This window comes from Frieseomelitta varia, unplaced genomic scaffold, assembly GCF_011392965.1.
Source record: "Frieseomelitta varia isolate USP_RPSP 00005682 unplaced genomic scaffold, Fvar_1.2 scaffold_1011, whole genome shotgun sequence".
Lineage (NCBI taxonomy): Eukaryota > Metazoa > Arthropoda > Insecta > Hymenoptera > Apidae > Frieseomelitta > Frieseomelitta varia.
Window position 1 is genome coordinate 99,366 of NW_025108653.1, and position 23,379 is coordinate 122,744.

Genomic DNA, 23,379 nt, shown 5'->3' on the forward strand with positions numbered 1-23,379 from the left:
AAAAAAAAAAAAAGGAAAAAAGAAGAAAAAGTAAAACCCCGGGCGAAACTTTTCCATCCGCCTTGGTTTGCGCACCCTCCCGCGGCCGCGACAGCTTGCAACACCTTCAATATTTCACTCCGCGGCGTTGCCCCTTGTTCCCGTGTTTCCAATAAAGATGTTAATGCTGCGTTTCGATGGAATCCGATTATTTGAAATTTCCGCGACAAAGCGGGGGAAACTTTGGGGAAGCAGCGTTTATATAAACATTCATGTTGTTTCCGAGTGGCAGGCGTGGCAGACGATGAGAGTGAGAAATATTTGGATGCGAGACCAACCAATGAATGATGAAAAAAGTCGTCGATGCTTCGAGCTGTTATTAACTTGGCGAAGAGATCATACGACGTTTCTACTTTAGTTGTTCGTTCGTAGATGGTGGGGGAAGCAAGGATACTTTTATTCTCGAAAATTATTGGGAAGATTCTCAAACGTCTCTGAAGAGACGTTGGAGAATTTTTTTTTTTTCTTTTCTTTTCTTTTCTTTCTCGTAACTGGGTTTCGAAGATGGAAATTTCCTTCTTACGACGACCCTTTTGAAACTTGCCGCACAACTTTTCTCAGTTGTTTTATTGAATATTAGGGTCGAGCGATGAATTCCTGGAATTTTTATACCGTAATTTCCTCGCCCCAAATTAAAAGAACTGTGTGAAACATCAAATTTTAAAGTGTTCAACACTGCACTTCAGTATTATTGCGGAAAATCACTGAAAATTGTGTGAAGCTGCTGAAAAAAACTGCGGCAAAGTGTGTAAAATTATAAGCATGTGAACTTTGGAGAGGTATGTTGAAAAAAAAATTGTTGACAGATGACGTAAAACTACGTGATAATTATTTCGAAGACAAACATGTTGTAACGAGTAGAATTAATTCATTGTTGCTGAGATATTCGTCGTGACAATTCCACACGTTCGAAAGAACGAATTTTTCCTACTCTTTTGCAAGACTACGAGACCCTGTTTATTCGCGTCAAGCCTAGGTATATTGGACACGTGGAAGACGTAAGAATATGAGGAACAGGAGGCGCGATCAGGTTATGTCTGCCAGAGGAATTCAAGCACGCTTTGACACGGGACACTGTCACTCAATCGCCCTACTCAACTTTGGCCTCTGACCAGACATTCGCTCCTGGTTATATTGCCATGAAAACCAACAGGAATTCTCCTTAATCTTCGTCGGGCAGTTATGAGGGACTTAGATCACTTGAAATCTCGCATCGCTCCATTGGTTAGCGTGGAGATCACGGATACAAAAGCGGAGAATCCTCAAGTTGTCTTTTGTGAATTCACATGATTGAACAGAGACATTGTCACGCAGAGGAAATATGATTTATGTAAAATATATGTTTTACATACATTTATTATGTATAGTTGTATATTTTCATTTAAAAAGAAAAGAATTTTAATTGTTAAATTCCATTTACGTAAGAGTGTCAAAGTCCCCTTTGTCTTATTAAAAAACAGTTGTTCTGTAATATATAAGATTTCAATCATAAAATTTATAAAAAATTCTCTCAGTTCTAGTTACATAGGTTAGGTTAGGTTAGGTTCGTGAAATACGCAGAAATTCGCAGTCTGTTAATTAATAAATTATCGCCCGATGCTCGACATTTTTTACAGACGCCGTTGCTATTTTTTTTTTTTGTCAAAACACGGCATTAATTCGCGAATCGGTGGCAGGAGCGAATCGTTGACCATCGGTCGATAACCGAATCGGATGGGTGAAATCGTTGGAAAGCAGCGGATGGATGGGGAATCGGCAGAAATCCGAGCCAGAAGCCACTTCATACGCCGTTTCTGCAACGCTATCCAAAACAGGGGCGTGATCGGATTGTCTCAAAATGAGTATAACACAATTGTGAAAACGAGATGAGCCAGCGTCGATCCAGTTGCTGAAACAACACCGTGGTCGACGTACTCTCGTATCACATGCAAGTGGGTAGTTGCAGTTCTGGCCTGCCGGCTTGAAACTGGAGTGTAACCAGCCGTGCTCTGTGTTTATCTGAAACGTAATACACGCCGACACTTTTGACAGCCCCCGCAGAGTGGGTGTGCGCCTACAGTAAATCACAGGACAGACAGTTCTGTAGAAAAAAAAAAAAAAAAAAGAATGGGAAACATTTAATTGACGCGTACATTATTTCTCCTGGTTTCTATGTCCCTTTCGCCGTTGAATCAGTTTTTGCTCGAAGAGTTGAAATTTCTCGCGCATGTTTCGTTTACACATGCACGTCGATGATGAGTTAAGTCCGACACCTTTTTTCCTCATCGTTGGTTAATTGAAATTTGTTACTGAATGTGAATTTTTTTAAGCACAGTTTTATCGTTTTAACCTTTTGCAGGATAATGATAATGAATAAACGACGATTTAGCTTAGAAACAGAATAGAAACACAACAAACTGTCGATATAATTACTGATATCTGTGACTTGTGTTGGAGTTTATGGCCAATTTGGTTCGTGAAACTTGATACAAAAGCTAACATCAAGCTAACGAAAGAATTTTCATAAATATGTACTAAGAGAAGAAAGTATAGTAAAGATATTGTTTAGAAGATATCGTTCAAATGTTAGAACAATTATTAGGCTGGTACATTTATTGTTTTATTAAACTGTGCAGACGTTCAGGAGTAATGGAATACCCTGGAGGACCCAGGTCTTTGAAATCCGATCTTTCTTTTGGTACCGGTACGAGTTTATATTAAACGGCATTCGAGTGACATTATTGGATCCTTCGTATTTCGTCCATTCATATGAAAGCGAAGAAATTCGAGTTCTATCGATACCCATTCCCTTTGTAAGTCAGAGACAAAGGACGGAAAGAATTCTGACCACACGATTATTGAATTTTATTTTAGCGAACAAAACGTACTAAATGAAACAGATACTAAATACTAAATTAATTAGATATTGAACGCCAAATATTAGTACTAAGTTAAGTGTTGCTAATTTTTTTTTAACCCCTGAAACCCAAACCATGGATTCACACCACCCAAAATTAGGTTGTAAACGTTGATCGCCGTATCATTTGCACGCGTAATGTGATCAGCGGATCAGCGTTCGAAATATTCGGCTCGTTTTTACCATTTCAACGAGCTCTCAGTTTCGAGCAGCAATTTTTTTACATCAAAATTTTTTGTTTTCTCTGTTGGCAGCTTGCACCGCCTCGCAATTCAAATGCAGAAACGGTCAGTGTATCGACAGCAGCGCCCGCTGCAATAACGTGAAGGATTGTTTAGACAATTCAGACGAGCACAACTGCCGTGAGTATATATACACGCCGCGCGATGCACCACTTCCTTTCCTTCATCTTGTCGTGCATGGGGAATTAATTCCTTAATTGTTCCTCCCCCCCCCCTCCCCCTCTCGTTTCGTTGTGCTGCCTCGTTATTTACAGTCAAGCATTTTCGCGAATTTTTACTGAAAAAAAAAAGAACCGCCGACCGGTTTTGTACATTAATACTGCAAAAATAATTCGCACAGCTGAATAACTGCGGGCTACTGGCGATTGAAAAATCGCCGGCTACGGTAATCCTTTTTGCATGTTCAATCGTGACACGTCGACTACTATGGTAATTTAGCATGAATCCTTGGGAGATTTATTTGATTTGGAATGTGTTTGGGAATTGTTTACTAACCTAATGTTTTGATTAATTTACCAAACTCGGGGGTAAAGTGTTTACTTATTGTTGGATAATTAAGATTGTCTTCCTTTCTTTTGTTTGTTTGTTCCTTTTCTTTGCTGAGGATTCGCCGAATGTCTCAATTTTTTTTTTTTTCTTACTTTTGTTTAGATGTTTTAGAATAGCGATGGGTGTAAGTCACTCGCGTGTTCCCGAACAAACGTATTTATACATAAAAGGCACCCGAAACTACTTTAACATCGATATACTAAATGCTCACTGAAAATAATGTCGATCATTCGACATGGTTGCTTTCAATGTTTGCCTTCGAATCTTCCGAGCCAATCAGTGTTCCTTAAAACGACTTTCCGCTATCTTCGACAAACTCTTTTCATAAACTGGCGCGATATGTTCAATGTTGAATTCGCTTAGATAAAATTTTAAAAGAACCATCGAGTCCAAAGCTTGCTAGATAATTCACGTGGTCTCCAAATCTCAACCTCCATTTCCCTCTAGACTCTCTCTCTCTTTCTCACGAACCTTCAGCTCCCCGCTGCCATACTCATAAATTCTTCAGACACAAAAACTGGCTACTCCTCTGCGTGTGTCGCTCTTTCCTTGTTGGTACGACGCCGGAAACTTGTTAAACAGTTCGCGCGCGTGCGAAATATACGTTGGCCTGAAGGGTGGCAGAGCACAGGCCGATTTTATCAGGAGCCATCATCGGTGTCGCACGCGACTGCGCCCGGAACTAATCGCGAAACGGGGCAGGTATTACGATGAGCTGAATAATTACAACAGCCGGTGACAATAATAACAATAGCGTGTTCGGAAGACGTGGGTTGACCAGGCAGAGAGAAAAGGCGATGAGGGGATTGGCCTCGCGTTTTCAGGCCATTGCACTTGTTGCCCCCCCCCCCCTCCTCTTTCTTCTCTGCCTCCATCAGCCCGACCTACCCTCTGTCTTCCTGTCCTTTTTAACCCCTTATTATTTCCATCGTCTTTTGCAGAGGCACGCTCCGTCGCTACACGTCGAAAGTTAACCACCACCCACGCGCCGTGATAGCACGCGTCTTCTGCCTGGGAATATACAGCTCTTTTTTTTGGTCGAAGCACGTTGAATTTCGAAGATTAGTCGCTTTTCACGATCAATCTTTTTAATCGTGTGGCTATTAGTTGCAGAAGAAATATCTTAGATTTGCCAATAGTTTTTTTAGTTTTTGCTAAATTGAGGGAAGATCACACGTAGTTAACAGATCAAGTATAGGAGTAGGATTAGTTGAAATTGAGAATGGGCAAATATTTTCGTGCCAGTTCTGTTTTGAGCGCTTGCAATCCTGAAATAATGAAAATTGTCTTGCAGTTTCAAAGGCTGGTCAGAGTTACTGTATCATTCGCCGGATTGGCCAACATTAAGATTTGGATTAGGTTGAAAGGCTTCAACAAAACTGTTAAACTGAATTCGACAAAAAGTTTATGTTTCTTTATCATATTGAAAGTATGATACTTTCCCCTCGGCTCTTAGATGTCCTGAGGCATTCAAAAGTAACGAGATCCGAATCCCAACGTTCGCTTCGTATCTTACGTAAATTAAATTCGTTGTCCGATTTCTTTTCCCCGAGTTTATGTTTCCTGGAAACTCTTCTAGAATCTTTCGTAACGTCCTGATAAAATAAAAAATACAAAGCCCGTTATGCTGTGTCGACACTTTCGGCTTTAGTGTTGTTTTTGGAAAAGTCGAGGGGGGGGGGGAGGGAACATCAGTCTGGTACACATGCTCGTACATACGTACGTTTGCGACGAGAGACGGTCCTGAGGGGTCCAGGCATGAATCAAAATTGGATTAAACCCGGTGAAAACGGATGAAATTCCAGGGCCGAGGCCGCGAAAGGGGCTGGTCAGCCCTGCTGGAGATTAATGTCGGATTAAAATTGCAGCCGGTTATTAGGGCGGCTTAATAAACGCGAGTAAATCTCGTTCGGCCACGGTGGTTGCCTTAAATTTGACCGCGGGAGCGTTGTCCGTTTTTGCGCGCGTCGATATTAATGCCGCTAATGAAGTTTGTTGACGAATTACAAAAAAAAAAAAAAGAAAGAAAGAGAGAAAGAAAGAAAGAAAGAAAGAAAGAGTAAAAAACTGAGAGGGAAAAAATACAAGAGAAAATACATGGTAGGTAGATGAAAAACGGAGAACCGTGAGGTTGCTGCTCGGCTAGGGAATTTGAAGGAAGTAAAACTAGGGAATTTTTTTTTCTTCGAATTTCAACCCTTGAAAATTTAGATTGCGCAAATGTGAAGTAAGTTAGGTCGGTCTGATTTAGCTAATTGTAAGCAAGTTAAAGATAAAGTTAGGTTAGGAGAAGTACAAAATATAGGTTAACTTTAGGTTAGGTTAAGTTTCGTTATAAACGTTGCGAAACTGTTGGATTTAGGTGGAAAGTTGAGAAATGACAAAGGAAATTCTTAACGCTTCTTTTCGTGTATAAAAAAAATGAAAATTTCATAGCATCGTACAAAATATTATGGTAATCTTAATTCGTATTGGCTTAATTGTGTTACAACTCCGAACTTCAACTGCCTAAAACTCTCAGAACTGTCCAGAGACAATAAGCACACCTAACCTCAAAAATTCACGTGAAACGAACGAAAATTCACTATACAATCTCTCAGTTCCTCGATCTTACGTTCCTCAATGCCTCGTGAACCATTTCGTGAAACATCAATACTTCTCCTCCTAACCTCTAACCTCAGAATCTAAGATGGAAGATAGGTTAGAAACTTTTGTCGTCGGTGGTACGTGACCGAGGCAGAACGTAAAAGCGGCGAATTCGTGGCTAGAAAAGGTCATCGCGATTCCGATGGCGACGGTCGTTTACAATTCCAGCGTGGAACAGGCAAGCAGCTGAGCCTTGAACCTGAGAGATGATGTCAGAAAAATCTCCACGGAGGTTCACCGTTCCCGTTTGCGCGATACTACTTCCTGTTTGTCGAAGCGCGTCACGCGTGTCGCCGTGGCTTCCAGCACGTTTGCCAATTTCGAGGTCGCGATATTCGCTTTATATTCGTCGATCATCGCGATGCACAACGATCAGGAAGAGGGAGCACGCACTTGCCGGCTTGGCAAATCACGTTAAAATCGTAACTGGATTTTCGCACGGACGCGACCTCACGTCCCATTCGTTTCGTTGCTTCCGTGGAATCGAATTAATTTCGACTTGTATCCCTTTTTTTTTTATTTTCTTTTTTTTTTTTTTTGTCTTTTTTGAGGGAAGGTTAGTCCCGTCCAGTGGTGAAACGTGATTACAGAATTTATCGAGAACCGTTTCTCGCTTTTCCAAGCCGATTTACTCCGGTTAATGTCGAATTTGTTGCCTCTGACTGCTGGCTCTTGGCGGGGATATATACTGGGTGTTCAAAGATCACGAACTCGAGAGTTTTGTCGCAGAGGAAGAATTGAAATTCGATGGAATATATATTCTGGGTCTTTAGACTTTCTGAAGTTTAGGATCTGTCCACTAGCTGTAGTTAACCTTGCAACTGCCGAATGTATATACTGGGTGTCCAAGGAAAAATTGAATGCAAGAAAGAAAGAAATTCACCAACGATACGATAACTGAAAATAGAAACAACGTACAATTGAATTAAATCAATATTTCGCAGCAAAAAAAAGTTAGACAATCAAAGGGCGGCTATTATTTAACAGATAATGACGGGAAAACGGCGGATTAACTCAGACGCGAGCCGGTTAGTGCGTTCGCCGGTGATCGCGTGCCGCCATTTTTCGCGTGCGAAGGAGCCGACTCTGAAGAAAAAAAAAAAAAAAAAAAAGAAACGCGTAAACGTCGCCGTTTAATGGAAACACGGGGACACGGGCTCGTAACGGTCGAGCTTCTGTGTAATTATTGCGCGCGTAAGGGCTGTGTTTCGCATGCCGACGAGCAACAATGCACCACACCGCGGGAACAAATTCGTTCAAAGAGCAAGTTAAAAAGGAACAAAAACGAGGGAGAGAAAAGAGAACATGGTTAAAAGAACTGGCGCGCTCGCCTTTGTGTCTATTAATTATTTCAACGTTGTTCGACGACGGGACAATAGTTTTCGCGATTTATTGTTATTCGTTGATCATTTTCTTTTTTCTCTCTCTCTCTCTCTCTCTCTCTCTCTCTCACTCTTTTTGAGACACCCGAACGTATGAAGCCAATAATTGATCATTTAGTAAAATCATATAGTAACTGTGGATTTTTCTGCGTCCGTGGGAGATTCAAGGGATGAAAATTACTATTGTTGCTACTGTTAATTTAATATCTCGACAACGTTCAATTATTATTAACAAATAAATCAGACGATTCGATTGTTAATATATAAATCAAATTGTCAGATTGCCATTCGTAAATAAGCTAAGGATTGATTAAATTATTCTCAATAACAGCTATTAATCAAGCGATTAAATTGTTCCAGATGAAAAGGCGAAAGAAATTCGTATAATGTTTCGCTGTCTGAAATTTATAGTTGAGAAATTTAATCTTCGGTGTCTTTTGTTTCTGTATGTCAACGATCGAAATATGGGGATGAATTTATCATGGACGCGGTCTGAGAAGAGCGTTTAGGATTTGAAAGTAGTGTTACGGAACAATGGATCGACCGCGATAGTATTTCAATTTCTGCGGCACGGTATTAAAACGCGGGAAACGGAATGTACAGTTGGTCCACTCTGTCACTGACCCATTTTTCTTTTCGCCTCGATCTTATCGCCCGTGGTAACCTGCACGTTATATTTTTCTTTTTTTTTTTTTTTTTCTTTTTTTTTCACCATCTAATCGCTGCCGCTAGTAGCAGTTCTTGCTTAAACAGTGAAACAACGAAGGACATAGTATTACTACACAGTATACTTATCGCCGCATTAGGAACGTACGTACGTTAGCGAACTATCAATCTTCTTAATCTTTAGACGGGTCGTTAAATTTAAATTAACTTTCAATTTTATGCAATTTTGATAGCTGTTTATTATTAGCTTACAAAATCACGCGAATCTACGTATAACTGGTATAATAATTCCAATGCTTCGATTGGTATAATTGGTATAGTCTACTTACGATTGACTATCAGTCGGTGTATGATAATGTAATTAATAATTATCGTGTATAATATATCCAAAACGTTGTATACATCCAAAATGGACACCCAGTATACACATTCTGAGGATCCAGAAGTTTCTCTGCAAAGTGTGTCGTCGTGTAATATATCATTTATCATATATAATATATTAACTACTGATATATCAACTACTGATTATTATTGGCAAAGAGATTTTGCAACTCGAGTTCGATTCGAAACGGACACCCGGTGGATAATATAACTTCTGAGAATGCAGCAGTTGGCTTATTTTTCACGTCGGGAGTCGTTGGGGTAAGATCCGGTGGAGCTCGATGGAAATTCCTGGCGGTTGGCTGGATTCCGTTTCCATTCTTTCGAGTGCACTCCCGTTCGAAGTGCCGTTCATCCTCGATCGTTAGCTAATTGCAGCCGTAAATTAGACGGACGCCCGCGTGGCCCGTAACTCCTTGTTCATTTAATAATCTCTTCCGCGAAATTTCCTCAGGTGCGTGTTAATTAATGGCCACACCATGCTAATCAGCGGCCTATCCTTTTCTATATCTACGTCTGGTCACTAATTAATTTTGCCATTTGCTTTTCTTCATCATCTCTCTGCCATCCACACACGTTACTGTAGCACTGAAATCACTTGATCGTCCTTGTACCGAGGGCCTATGGGCTTATTTAAGCATCGAGAAATGTTTATGGAGGGTGTGTCCTCACGATACTAGGAAAAGCTGTAATAATTTTCTCTCTTTCTCTTTTTAAGTATATAATAGCTAAATAAAGAAGTGATAGTAATCCTACAATCCGTCCCCGGAGGTTACTCACATTTTTAATTTATTTCCAGAGGATGATTGTTCTCTGGACGATTGTCTTTAGAAAATATCAATACCGTATAAATGTATTCATTTATTACGAACTCTGTGACCTCATGTACAATTTCTCGAAACGTACGTGGACGTCCATCACAGATGGCCAGGCTCGCAAATCATCTTCAACCTAGCTCAATCTCAAACTTCAAGCTTCCCCGCGTATCGAGAAAGTCTTCGTTAATGGCGATACATATTATGTGTGTTCTCTACTGTGTCTCTCTGTGTTTATCTGTCTTCGTGAAACTCGCTCTCTGTGTGCCTTTTCGTCGAGCTTTTCTCTCAACTCGTGTCGTCAACGTCTGTCAACTTGATGGAGAAATTGCAAAAAAAAAAAAAAAAAAAAAAACACAGAAATAAATACAGGAACAAAAAGATGGAACATGTACGATTCTTGCAGCTTGCAGAGAGAACGAATTCGAATGCACCCCGGGTTTTTGCTTGCCCGTGTCGAAAGTCTGCGATGGATTCATGGATTGTGGAAATGGGAAGGATGAGGAAAATTGTCAGCACATAAGTACGAAAAATAACAACAACAAATCTCAGTACGGTATTCGAAGTCTGCAGACGGGGGAGGAGGTTCTCTAATCGCCTGCGAAAGCATGTGAATGAAAGAGGCGCGCGCATGTTTATTCGCAAGTGTCTGGTTTCACATAAGTAAACTCACGGAACGTGCGACCTAACCTAATGTTTCAAAATTCGCTCGCTCGCCTCTTTAACTCGTTGACCCGCTTACATAGTTACATTCAAGTGATATTTCACTTGTAATTTTTTTTTTTTTTTTTTTTTTTTTGGTTTTTTTCCGGTTTTTTTTTTTTTTTTTCGTTTTTTTTTTTTTTTTTTTTACTATGGCTATGGAGTAGAATAGAACTCGGCTGAACATTATGATTTTTATCTTGATTTTGTAGAAGAAATTGTAACTTGTTAGAAAAACAAACATCACTGGGTGATTCGATTGTTTTAATTCGAAATTTTAAATAAACATCTGAAGCGGTTTCAGACACTTTTACGCGTAATTTGGGAGGCAGTGACGGATCTTGAAGCATGATGACGCTAAAGTAAGAAATGGAGAAGGTATTAATTAATGAGGTGATGCCAATTAAAATACATAAATACTCCTCCGCGGTTCGAAGAGCTACCCTCCACGGAGGGACTGAAAATTTTCTTTCAACGTTCGACGCGTTTTCTACGTCAGTAGAAAGAGGATAAATTACCGCGAAACGATACGTACCGGGTGTCCTGTAAAAACTTGAAAATCGTTCTCAAGCCGGCTATAAAAAGTAAGTTTTATCACGTAACATTATGTACAGGGTGCGAGTCGATAATGCGGAAAATATAAAAGATGAATAATAATGAATACAAAAACAACAGCAGTAATTTTTATTATTGTGATAAATGAAAAAGAATAATTCCCTTGAAAAGGGAAAATTACGAAAATAACAGGTTGCTCGACGTAGGATCATCATATAATTAATATAATTCTGAGTATATATAAATCTGAGTTAATTAATTGAAACTCTGATTTCCTTGAGGAAACTTTTTTTCTCTAACTTCTCGCGTTAATTGAGAAAATGGACATATCCGGGTTTAATGGGACACCCGGTGCGTCGAAAGACGCAAGAGAAACAAGCAGAAAAGAACAGGGGGTAACGCGCGAACGCGGCGCGAGACTCGATTTCAAGTGAAACGGAAGATTCGTCGCCTGGTTGTTCAACTGAGTAATCGTTCGAACCGTAGCATATTACTGGCCCTGATAATGGACGCTTGTTTCTCGAGTAATTAATTGCACGGCTACGAATAAGAGCAGTCGTAATCGTTCCCTGCCCTCCCCCCCTCCGCTTTAGAATCTTATTTCTCCCCTCGGCCTTTCTTCACGTCGAGATGAGGCGCAACGAAATAATCCGATTCATTATCGTCGTTCCACTGCCTAATTATCCGCCGTGAACAAGCGCCGGTTCGATAGAGACCCTCCGTTGGCTCTGTTTCATCTCCACTGACCGATCAATCCTCCTTAGAATCAGTTTCGAACCGAATCCGATTCACAGCGTGCAACTCGGTTAGGTAGATCTCCCAGTCTTACGTTTAAGTACAGTCTATGTTTTCAGGAAAGGATAGTGCTCCGATGAAAAAAATGGCTTTGGGGTGAAAATTGAAAATTTCGTTGGAATCAATGAAATTGTCCTTTCTCACTCTTGGCACTGTAATGAGTATCTGTATATACTTCGTTCTAACAAGTAGATATGTTTATTAGAAAGACGACCCAGCCTAGATTCAGATCAGGATACTTTTTTTTATTCTTGAAAAAACAGCACGTGTGAAGTTAGAAAGGCCAGTTTACTATTTAGAAGTTACATTGCCCTCTTAAAAGATAATTTAATCTATAATTTAGTTCTATTGTTGTCTTTCAGTTTGTTTCAAGTTTGGTTTTCGACCAAGTTCGTTGCGCCTTGTCGTTAATTTTTTATTTTTTTTTTTTTTTTTTATTTTCATTTCACCATTATGAATGTTTTGTTCATCGTTATTCTTTGGTTCCCCGCGTAGCTCTGTGTCGAGCGGACGAGTTCCAGTGCTTAGACGGAACTTGCGTGAGCCAGACCGCGAGATGCGACGGAAGATCCGACTGTCGAGATCGTTCTGACGAAACCAATTGCACTGGTACCATTATGTTGCTTTTTATTTGATTTTCACTGGATCGTGGATTGTTCGAACAATTTAAAGTAAAAAAATACTAAAAATATCCTCTCCACGGTTCAGTTCGATTTTACTTTGTTTTTTATTCATTACAAGAAACGTCATTCGACAAAAATAATTATTACCATTACTATATTATTATATCTTCTAACATACTATTACTACTACAATTATACTACTGTACTTTATATACTGCATTAGTATACTAAGTACAATACTAATAATAGTGCTAATTGTACTCGTACAACTAGTAATAGTATAGTAGTACTAGTAAAAATACTTGTATACTAATGCATACTATTATACTAGTAAAGCTATTACTATACTATACTGTACTAATTACTAGTACTTATAATCATTATTGCTGTGGATTAGTAATAGTACCAATAAAAGTACTTATAATTAGTATATTAATACTACTCTATATTAATATTATTATTATTAATAATAATAATAATTATTATTATTATTATTATTAATAGTAATATAGAGTAGTATTAATCTACTAATTATAAGTACTTTTATCGGTACTATTACTAATCCACAATAATAATAATGATTATAAGTACTAGTAATTAGTACAGCATAGTATAGTAATAGCTTTACTAGTATAATAGTATGCATTAGTATACAAGTATTTTTACAGTAGTATATTACATGTATATTACTATTATTATTAATAATAATAGTAATATACTAGTATATTAATACTAACAATACTAACAAAAGCACTAATATATTAGTATATTAGTACTACGGTTAGTATTGTTATTAATAATAATAATAGTAATATAATATACTAGTATTTTAATATTATTAATAATATATATTAATATATATTATTAATAATAATAATATACTAGTACATTAATACTAACAATAGTACTAATATACTAGTATATCAATGCTAATAATACTAATAATAATAGTAATATACTAGTATATTACTACTATAATTAGTACTAATGTCAAACGTGACACTGAATAATCATAACCCCTCGTTCTTTTTCATTCCCAAGTGACAACCTGCAGCGGAGATCAGTTCAGGTGTCTGGATGGAACTTGCATCAGTATCGACAAGAGATGCAATCAGAACATAGACTGCCGCAACGGAGAGGACGAGAGCCAGTGCGGTGAGTCAAACTATTCACGTCTCTTTATGAAAGAAGAGAAACAAACTGTTTTAATCATCACCGCGACACGATAGGAATCTTTAAGGAACACGGATTCCAATGATCTGACGGAATCCTGTGATGGACAATCACGATTGTCGTGAATTGTGCCTGGTCTAAAGGGTCAGGTGTTTGAGAGTCACTCGACAGCTTGTTGCGAAAGCAACAAGTCGACACGGTGATTGTGTCAACCTGATAATTGATGCGAATTAACTCGCGAGCGTAGCTCGTTGTATCGTGGACGAGATCTGAGGCATAAATAAGATCGAATAGAGTCTCTCCTTTCGTTGAGAATCGATTGTTTTCTTTTTGTATTTTGCAGTATTTTTTTTCTTTTTTTCTTTTGAATGGACAAGAAAATGGAGCATATTTTTAGTAGAAAAATTGGATGTTTTTGAAGGAGGGAATTGTGATCCTCCATGATAAAACGAGCACTCTTCAGGTTGGCCGCTAATTTTCAAGGCTGCCGCGCGCAGTTGCAATCATTTCAGGAATTTGTTTCCTTCCCTGATGAAAAAGAAATTGTTCAGGGAGGCATGACCATTTTTAAGCTAGCTCGATGAAAAATTGGATCGAAGGCACGAAGGATGCGGGGGTATAACATATACAAAAATATCTGTATACCTTTTTTTTTTCCTCGTCGTCGTTCGATTTTGCCCGCGCTGGTCAACCTCGGACTGGAAGTGGCTTTTTCCCCCATTACCAAGTGCAATTTTCCGTCACGGCACACGCTTGGACAGATTCTCACCCACGGAAAATCATTCCCCGACGAATTTCATCCCTCCCTATTTCGAATTACTTCGAAATTGAATAATGAAAAAAAAAAGGAAGAAAAGAAAAAACGTATAAAATATTAATCTCTCTCTCTCTCTCTCTCTCTGCGAGGAAACTCGCTGAAAATGTCTCGAAAATGTAAAAAAAAAAAAAAAGCAATCGTCAACGACAAGTTTAATTCCAACCAATCGAAGTGATTCGAAGTCTCGCGAATTTTAATCACTGGTCGTAAATCACGAAAGTCATTTTGGTCGTTCGCCGCTTGATATATTGAGAAAAAGAAAAAAAAAAAGAAAAGAAATCTAAAAATTTCGCTGAGGGCTGGGTATCGACGGCGCACGGCTGATTTCACTGGACGAAGAGGGGAATGGAAGACGGAAACGTCGAACCCGGGGGGAAAACGCTTGAATCGTAAGCCGACGCCGCGTGTTTTTATTTGTGAAAGCCAGGGGCTGATGAGAAGCCGGCTTGACTGCGCTTTTAACCCTTTAACTGCGCCATTCACTGGAATGTTTCTCGTATCGAGTCGGGCGCGGAATCGGACATATTTTTTTATCGGCGTCACGCTCCCATCACTGGGGAACAGAACTATGAATGACGCGTGACATTCGTTCTGTTTCTTTTTCAAACATATTTCGATTAGAAACATATACAACACTAGACATATTTCGAGAATCTTTTATTCCTCGGCGATGTTAAAATTATAATTTAAAGATTTCCAAGAGCAATCAGCTTCGATTCGCCACTCTCTTTCTTTTCTAACAGACTTGGACTTGCTTTTCAGCGAAACTGATCTAACTTTGAAAATTTGTTAATCGGCAGTACTCTCAAAAATAATAATCATCGGTCGCCGAATAATACTAAACAATCGCCAAGAGCCAAAAAAAAAAAAAAAAAAAGAGCCCTTTCTCTCCGTATCTGTTGCCTGTGTTACCTATATTATTAACCAGTTGCGCGCCAGTTAAAGGGTTAAATGTGCATGAGTGTGGTGTGTGGAAGCAGGTTGCGGAGAGGCCTATTTTCGCTGCAATCAGGATGGACGGTGCATCGGTTACGAGTTGCAGTGCAACGGGGTGGAGGAGTGCTCTGATGGCTCTGACGAGAGGGACTGCGGTAATTATGCCATTCACGCCACAAACACTCCCACGTATCGCCACACTCACACCTACACACGCACGCCCAACATTGTTACTCTGCTCTGGATTTTTGACAACAAACGTGTCTGTCTTTCCCCACTTACTTAACGTTAGCTGTTAGCTGTTCGCTCTGTTCAACGTGTCCAGCCTCGCAGTTAGACTGTGATTTCGATAGTTTTCGATTATTGTATCGTTGATTCAATTTCTGTGGAACAATGACCCAATAACTGACTTGACAACGTTGCGAGCGATGATTTCACGAGAACTAATTAATTAATTAGATGATTCGAGCCCCAGACACTTGTGGTGCGTTGTGAGGATGAGGGTCAGTGGTTCTGGTGATTCGATGGGACTGAGAACTTGAGAAAGAAGGGGAAGAGATTAGAATCTGATAGTTTGGTCGAGTTAAAGTGATGTTGATAGTATTTTATGGAAGTCTTTCATTGGATCCGTAAAATGGAATTCAAATATTTACGGGATTATAGGGGAGGAAATTATATAAGGCCGAAAGGATCAATTCTGTTCGTCTAAATCTATTATTTTTGTCTCTTTGTTAATTTTAAATGTTCTACGGGACACTGTAGGTTGTTGACGATTAAAAAAGAGTCAAATTTCGTGAATTTAAAGTTCCATTCAACTTGCGGTGTTTTTTTTTTTTTTTTACAGAGGCAATGTCCTAATCTTGTTAAGTACTATAGTCAACTGTCTATATTTGTAAAAATAAGATGGAAAAATATAGAAACAGTAGAGAAAGTGGAAACCTCGGTTTTGCACGATCTTTCAAGAGGCATAATTTTTACACTCGTTGACTTTATTTTGCAACTGTTTCTTGAGGAAGATGCGCGCGGGATGGGACTCCGATTGGCCTTGAAACGTGAAAATGAAGTTTCTGAATAATGCACACACCTGTTGCTGTGACACACACACACACACACACACAAACACACAGAGCTAGATATTTAAAATTGAAACCGCACTACGGTAATTTTCTGGTCTCTCCCTCCTCTCGCTTAATTCCCATCGCGGTTGTATTAACCGTTCGTGCAATTTTACTATAAATGCAATTTCATTCAATGAAATCCATAATTCTCTACTATCGACAAAACGATATATATATATTTTTTTCCTTTTAATTTCGGAAATTCGAAAATTTCCTTTTATTTTCGCCGAACGAAAAAAATTTACAAGTTAGTCAAGTGTTTTTTAATGAGCAAGTTTATTAACGAGTCGATTCAATCTCTTTCACTGTCTCCTTTCTCTCGTTGATGTCCCCATGAAGCCTAGGATTTTCTTCTCTCCTCTTTGTCTTTCTCTTCTGAAGAGAAGAGTCTCTCACGTTTCGTCGTCGCAGAGAATGCCCCGTGGAAGAACATGTACAACGACAAGCGTATATTTCAAAAGTATCTGGAAGCGAGAAATCGAATGTGGAGACGCGTCAGCGAGCCAAAATGGCTGACACTGTCGACTCGGAAGCAGATCGTGAAGAAATACACTGTCGACGATCCGTCCTTGAAGAAAGCACCTCGCCACGAAACGAAGTATCCAGCTGAGTATCCAAGGCTGAACTCCAAAACAAAGAGCAAGACAGGCGAGAATTTTTACAGAAGTCTCAGGTCTGCGAAGAGTATGCTACGTTCCTTGGGTGAAGGGAAGAACCTCGCTGAGAGAAAGCAGAAGAAGAAGAAGAAGAAGAAGAAGCACCAACGTGAGAAGATTGCTCTCAAAAGTGATTCGAATTTATTTATTTACGAGAATGCAACGTCTACGAGTAATGAGGCGCCAGTTTCAACGAACTCCGCGGCTTCGACGACCTTGGTCGACGAAGAGAAGGGTCGCGGGAAGAAGAAGTGGAGAAAGGGCAAGAGAAAGAGGCAGAAGGGTAAATTCAAACACTCGAAACGTCCGATAAATTCCACGACGTTAGAAATCGTTAGTTCGACTGTCTCCAGTGATAGTCGAAATTCAATGGGAAACGAAATACCTTCCATTGGTCAGATTCGTGGAAAGATCGAGAGAACAAGCACTTGGAGAATTTTCGAGGATACTACACTACCAAAATTTGAAATCGAGCCTTCTACAGAGGAAAACGATGAAGTAAACAGCACGACAGAAACTGTTCCCTCTGTTTCGGTGAACGATGAATCTGTTATTCCCACGGGAACGAGTGAGAAACTGTTTTCCTCCACAGACGAAACCGTGAAACCCACCACAGAAACGAACTGGAATTTTAACGAACGAGTTAATCTCATTGGCTCTTCAGAGGCTGAACGTTCGAACTGGTCCTCCGAGGAAGATCTGAACAGGAATTTGAACGCAGTCTTGGAAGAAGAGACGACGAGATCGTACTCGATGGATGGGAACACTTCGAACGTGTTCAGGATTAAACATTCGTCCAAGGAGGAACTGGCAATTACAGACGAAACTAGCCCGAGTACCGAAATAAATTCGCAAAGCATTACGATTGCCGACGACTCCAGTCAGAACTCTGTAGAGGCATCGGGCAGCAGAGAAGAAATTCATGGCTACAGGGCAAAGAAAGGCGGCAAACTGGCGAAATTTTTTCACAAATACTTGGAGGGGCGAGCGTCGTCCTCACCATCCCCGCTATCGACGAAGAAAAATATTTCCGACGTGCCTAAGATTCAGTATTCGTCCAAGGAGACGATACCTATGGATGAAACCACACTGTCAGATTTGAGAAATTCTTACCAAGTTACAGAGAGAGGCGAGAATTCTGATTCTGCAGAGACTGGTCAGAATTCTGTCGAGACATCGGGCAGCAGGGAAGAAATTCATGGCTACAGGGCAAAGAAAGGTGGCAAACTGGCGAAATTTTTCCACAAATACTTGGAGGAGCGAGTGTCATCCTCGAAGAGAACTATATCTGACGTGGCTGAGGCTAAACATTCGTCCAAGGAGCAACTCATAAAGGATCAAAGCTCGGAGAGGATATTCGTAGATGAAACCACGCTCAGAAATTCTTACAAGACCGCAAAAAGAAACGACAATTCTGGTTCTGTAGAGAGGTCAGACAGCAGAGAAGACATTCGTGGCTACAAAGCGAAGAAAGGTGGCAAACTAGCGAGATACTTTCACAAGTACTTAGAGTCAACTGCCCTTCCAAATCTAGATTACGAAGATTACATCGACTACAATCTATCCGCGAAGCTAGAGTCACTGTTGTTCGAGTCCAGCTCCAAGATCTTGATAGACCTGTTGAGCGGTGCCAGGTTGTCCAACCACAAGAACCTCCCGAGCTCGACCTCCGTCCAACGAGCTCTACAGTTGTACAACTGCAGCTTGACCTGTGCTCCATGCAAGGAGAGAGTGTCGGAGCTGGAAGCGAAGTTGAAAGCAGCCCTCGAGAACTCCCTGAGGAACGAGGTGAAAGTTGACTCAGGTCTGATCGAGGAGACCACGTTACTTTCCAGGCTAGAGGACGACAGTTATTCAGACTCGTTGCAGGATCTCTCGGAGTTGTCAGAGGTGTTCAGCCCTGATTTAAACGTGGCGCCGACTTACAACTACCTGAATATCACGGAGTCACCCGCTTTGGTGGAGACGCTGACCGAGGCAGACTGGGTCAGAGACAACACCGGTTACTACTCGTTCTCCACGGAAGGCCAAGATATTGTTGACCAAGAGGAAGAGCAAGTTCAACAGAGCGATATGAAAGTGGACGACTCTACGGTTTCCACGAGTTTCTTCTCAGTCAGTGCTCTGCCTGGGAGGAACGAGGAGTCGAGCACAAGGAGGCTCAGAGCTGACCAGAATTTCAAGGAAGACGACGAAGAGGATGTCGCAGAGACGACAAGCACCGCAGATTCCAACGAGACTCGACCAACAACGGACAACTGGTGGCAAACCTCGGACGACGATCTGGCAAAGTGCGACCCGGACCAGTTCCTCTGCAACGATGGCACCTGCATCGGTTTGTACCTGGCGTGCGACGGATACTCGGACTGTCCAGACGACAGCGACGAGCTCGACTGTCGCGGGAACACGATCGAGGATTATGAGAACGGGATCGACGGGTCCGGTGGGAACTCGTCGTCGTGCTCGAGATGGGAGTTCGCCTGCGACGGTAGTTGCATCAGCAACAGCTTCGTCTGCGATAACGTGAGGCACTGTAAGGACGGATTAGACGAGGAAGACTGTGGCATTGAAGGTAGAAACGCCACAGTGCGTCGTCTCTTGTGTCACTTCTTTCGTTCTACGCTTTCACCTCTTCTGGGATCTTCGGACGTTCCTCGACGAGTATGTTGGAACGCGATGGTGCAAAAATGGGAAAATACTCTCAGTCTGTTGCTGTACAAAGTGGTGGCTTCGGAAAGTTTCTCGATCCAGAGAATCTTGAAGAGGAACGTATATATATCTATACCTGTTGAATGTTGTTCTAACGTGTTCGGAACTTCATTTGTGACGTCCATTCTCTGCTGTACAAAGGCCTGTTGGATTGAAAGTGCACTCTCAGGAGTTTTGTCGTACAGGGTGAATCACAGTTGAGCCCTCCTTTGCATTCCAGTTTTGTGATTTTTCAGGGTTTAATTTGTTTCATCGTGGAAAATTTTACGAAAATACTAGTCATATTTAGTATACTAGTATTCAGTCTATTAGTATATACTATGCTAGTATTCAATTTACCAGTATACATACTAGTATTTAATACTAGTATATACTAGTATTTAATACTAATGTGCCAGTATTTAGTAACACTAAAGAAAAACTTTACTTTTGTAAATTAAAGTAATATTAATGTATTTAGCAACTCTAAAGAAAAGTATTTTTAGTAAATTAAAATAATATGAATTTCTCTTTCAATAGAAGCAATTTTATGAGAAGCAATTTTTTGCTTCTTTTCTTTCTTATTCGAGATTCCCGACTATTGGAATTTAAATAAGCTACTATCATTTGCAAAAAATACAACCACAGATTACTAAACACATTCTGCTTTCAATTCTCTCTTTTGTTTCTCTTTCTTTCTGCTTCTCTTGCCGTGCCAGATCAATGGGAGTTACATGGGATTAAGCAAACAGAGAATGCAAAGGAAGTCGGGACAGACCTAACAAACACATCTTTTATCGGTCTAGCGAATCACGCAATGCGATATTCGCAGCCAGCTCATTCGTACTGTGTTCCAATCGAGCCAAACGATTTAATCTGTTTGGAATTTAAACAATCGTCGTTCCCGATTCTTTTTCTCGCCCCCCATTGATCGTCGAGGTTGTCAGTTAACGTTGCGCAGACACGAGAAACGAATCCGCAGACGTCCAGAGACGCACACACACATACTGTACATAGAAACCCATTGGATTATATATCCTAATCGCCTTCGAGGGGCTTCGTTCAGATTGCTTTAAGTGTTAGCCAGCTTCGAAGGAATCCTCTGTAAAAAGATACCCCGATGGTCGAGGAGTCGCGTGCCCTGTCAGGCTGCGAATACTGTTATTAAATAAACACTATGTGCCCATAGTTGTTCATCCTGCACTGCTATGACAGATTAAGGGGACAATTTTTCTTTTTTAATTTCAGATCCATGAAAGGAGAAATTTTGGAAAATATTATGAGAAAGAGTGTCAGTCACATTGAGAATTAATTTTAGAGCTGGTAAATTCTTAGTATGTTAAATACTACTGAATACTAGTATTATAGTACTATTATAGTACTATTATTAAATACTGTACTCGGTAGTATTAAACACTTCAATTTGCTAGAATAATTCATATTAATAAGAAAGGACTTAAGAAACAATATTATAGATTCCAGTGATCCTAGAAATGTTATTTTCTATTAGTAGTACTAAATACTAGTATATTAAATTCTTGCTAAATATTACTATATGCGCATGAAATATTTATTGGTACTAGATACTAGTATATGAAATACTAACAATAAGCAGTACAAAATCTTATTAGTGCTGAATATTTTAGTCTATTAAAATAATATTACATAAGTGAAAGCAGTAATCATTTTAGAGTCTAGTAATTCTAGAGATAAATTATAAAAAAAAGAAGAATATCAATTATCTTAAGATTTAATTCTAGAGTTATCAATGTAGTTATATCATTGTATCAGTTCATAGTCTGTCGTAGAAATTTTACAAATTTACAACAGTATGTTTTCATAGATTCGAATTACAAACACTCGTGTCACTCACCTACGATTGAAATTTCACAATTAATTTCTATAGTTGCAATCTCATCTGAGAGAAATCTGAGTGCGCCAAACGAGTGAAACGTGATATTCTTTCTTCAAAAGAGCAGGATTTTTTTCTAAATCCCGAAAAGAACAGCAACACAAAGGTATTATATCAATTGTCGTCGAAAGATCATCTGGGACAATAGCATTGCAGGATTAACCTGACAAACACGTGACAGAGTATCGCAACCTGACAGCTGCCCATATATACTATATACTCTATATATATATATATATATATATAAAAATACCATTCACCATAACAGATGCTTTCAGTGTATATCAAGCCCAGTTTGTACCCGCTTTAAATGTCTCCACACGTGCGTCTGTCCACGTGGTATCTCTCATAGTTTGTACATACCATTTAATATACATATATATAACCAATATAAGTAACATATGGGCCGCCTCGACTCGAGCTTTTCCACCACCTTTGGGGAGCAATAAATCCTGAAGAGAAGGAGGGAGCTCGAGGCGACCGGTTTGACGAGACCAGAGGCTGTCTGTTTTTGCCGGTGGCGCCCTGTAGATTTGGCTCCGTGCCCTTCTATGGACTTCACCTGCAGCGACGGCTCTTGCATATCGAAGAGCTCTGTTTGCGATGGATTCGACGACTGCCCCCGGGCAGAAGACGAGCTTCACTGCGGTATATAAACACTTACCTATCGTCTGAGGCCATTCCACACCGGAGACTCCACGAAAGAGCATAGTCGAGAGAGCTGGAAATAGGGACGTTGTCGCAACAGAGTCGAGAGTGTTGTGTCTGCAAGATTTTCAATATAATAGCGACTGTTCAGCCACTATTATAGGGTGTCTCTTTGATCTGAATTGATTAGAACCAGTTGCAGTTGACTGTCACCTTTTTTCAGTTCTCTATTTTTTTTCTTCTTTTTTTTTCAGTTGAAATTATTGTGTTTCTCCTTTTAGAAAAAGAATGTTGTTTGCGAATCATTTGGAAAAAGGGAATGTGAAGTCTCTGGTGTCGTTGGTCTTTGCTTCTGCTTGCCAAGTAATCTCGACTCTTAATGGTACTTACAGAGTGGATCATCAGCTGGGTGAGGGGAGACTTTGATGTTCGTTTGATTTCTGTTATTTGAAGTCGTTCAATGCAGGAAGAATATTTCAGGCTGCAGTGTCATTTAAAATTGTGCAAACGAGCGGAAATAAAAGTTGGAGTCGAATGATTGAAAAGCAAGACTAATTTTAATTCAATAATAATTAATCGTATTAAATGTTCATGATGATAATAATAAATATTCATATACAAATAATATTAGTGAATATCAGTGAAATATTAGTTGTACGAGAGAAGCTTTAATTATAAATCATAATAAAAAAAAAAAAAAAATAAATAGAAGAATGTGAAAGTATTATATATTGCTGGCCAACAACAACGAATAAAAAAAAAAGAACATCAAAGCTTTCTCTCACCTCGTGGTGCCTACATTTGTAAATTTGGTAGCTTCAAAGTTTTAACCCCCGCCTCTCTAGATCATTAATTGTACATAGATTCACGCGTCCCGAGTCCCCCCCCCCCCCCCAGAAAGTTAGAGGAATTTCCTTGATCCAGTTTGAAACGCCTACAGTGAGAGGATCGATTGTTCCTCTCGCGGTATTGTTCAAAGCAAATAGCTTATGTATCGTTGTTCGTCGAACGCTTTCGTTGTTCGCGGACGAGCTTCGAGCTTTTCGTGATGTCATAACAGAATCGAAACCCCACAGGTGAATATCCCCTCTCCTCCCCCTTCTTCCTCCCTCCCCCCCCTCTCTCTGTTGATCGAGCTGT

General features: G+C 39.9%; 1 protein-coding gene across 22 annotated transcripts in view; it reads left to right on the plus strand.

Moving 5' to 3' along the window:
• LOC122533726 (basement membrane-specific heparan sulfate proteoglycan core protein) overlaps positions 1 to 23,379 on the plus strand; it is a 112,524-nt gene that overhangs the window by 58,292 nt on the left and 30,853 nt on the right. For 10 of the 22 annotated variants that reach the window (XM_043663759.1, XM_043664343.1, XM_043664758.1 and 7 more), the window contains 6 exons: positions 3,190 to 3,297; positions 10,023 to 10,139; positions 12,164 to 12,277; positions 13,333 to 13,446; positions 15,262 to 15,372; positions 22,123 to 22,239. In XM_043663759.1, the coding sequence (XP_043519694.1) occupies positions 3,190 to 3,297; positions 10,023 to 10,139; positions 12,164 to 12,277; positions 13,333 to 13,446; positions 15,262 to 15,372; positions 22,123 to 22,239 (681 nt within the window). Of the gene's footprint in view, positions 1 to 3,189; positions 3,298 to 10,022; positions 10,140 to 12,163; positions 12,278 to 13,332; positions 13,447 to 15,261; positions 15,373 to 16,746; positions 19,564 to 22,122; positions 22,240 to 23,379 lie in introns of all 22 variants that reach the window. The other 12 variants (XM_043664095.1, XM_043664672.1, XM_043665078.1 and 9 more) reach the window with 5 other exon arrangements.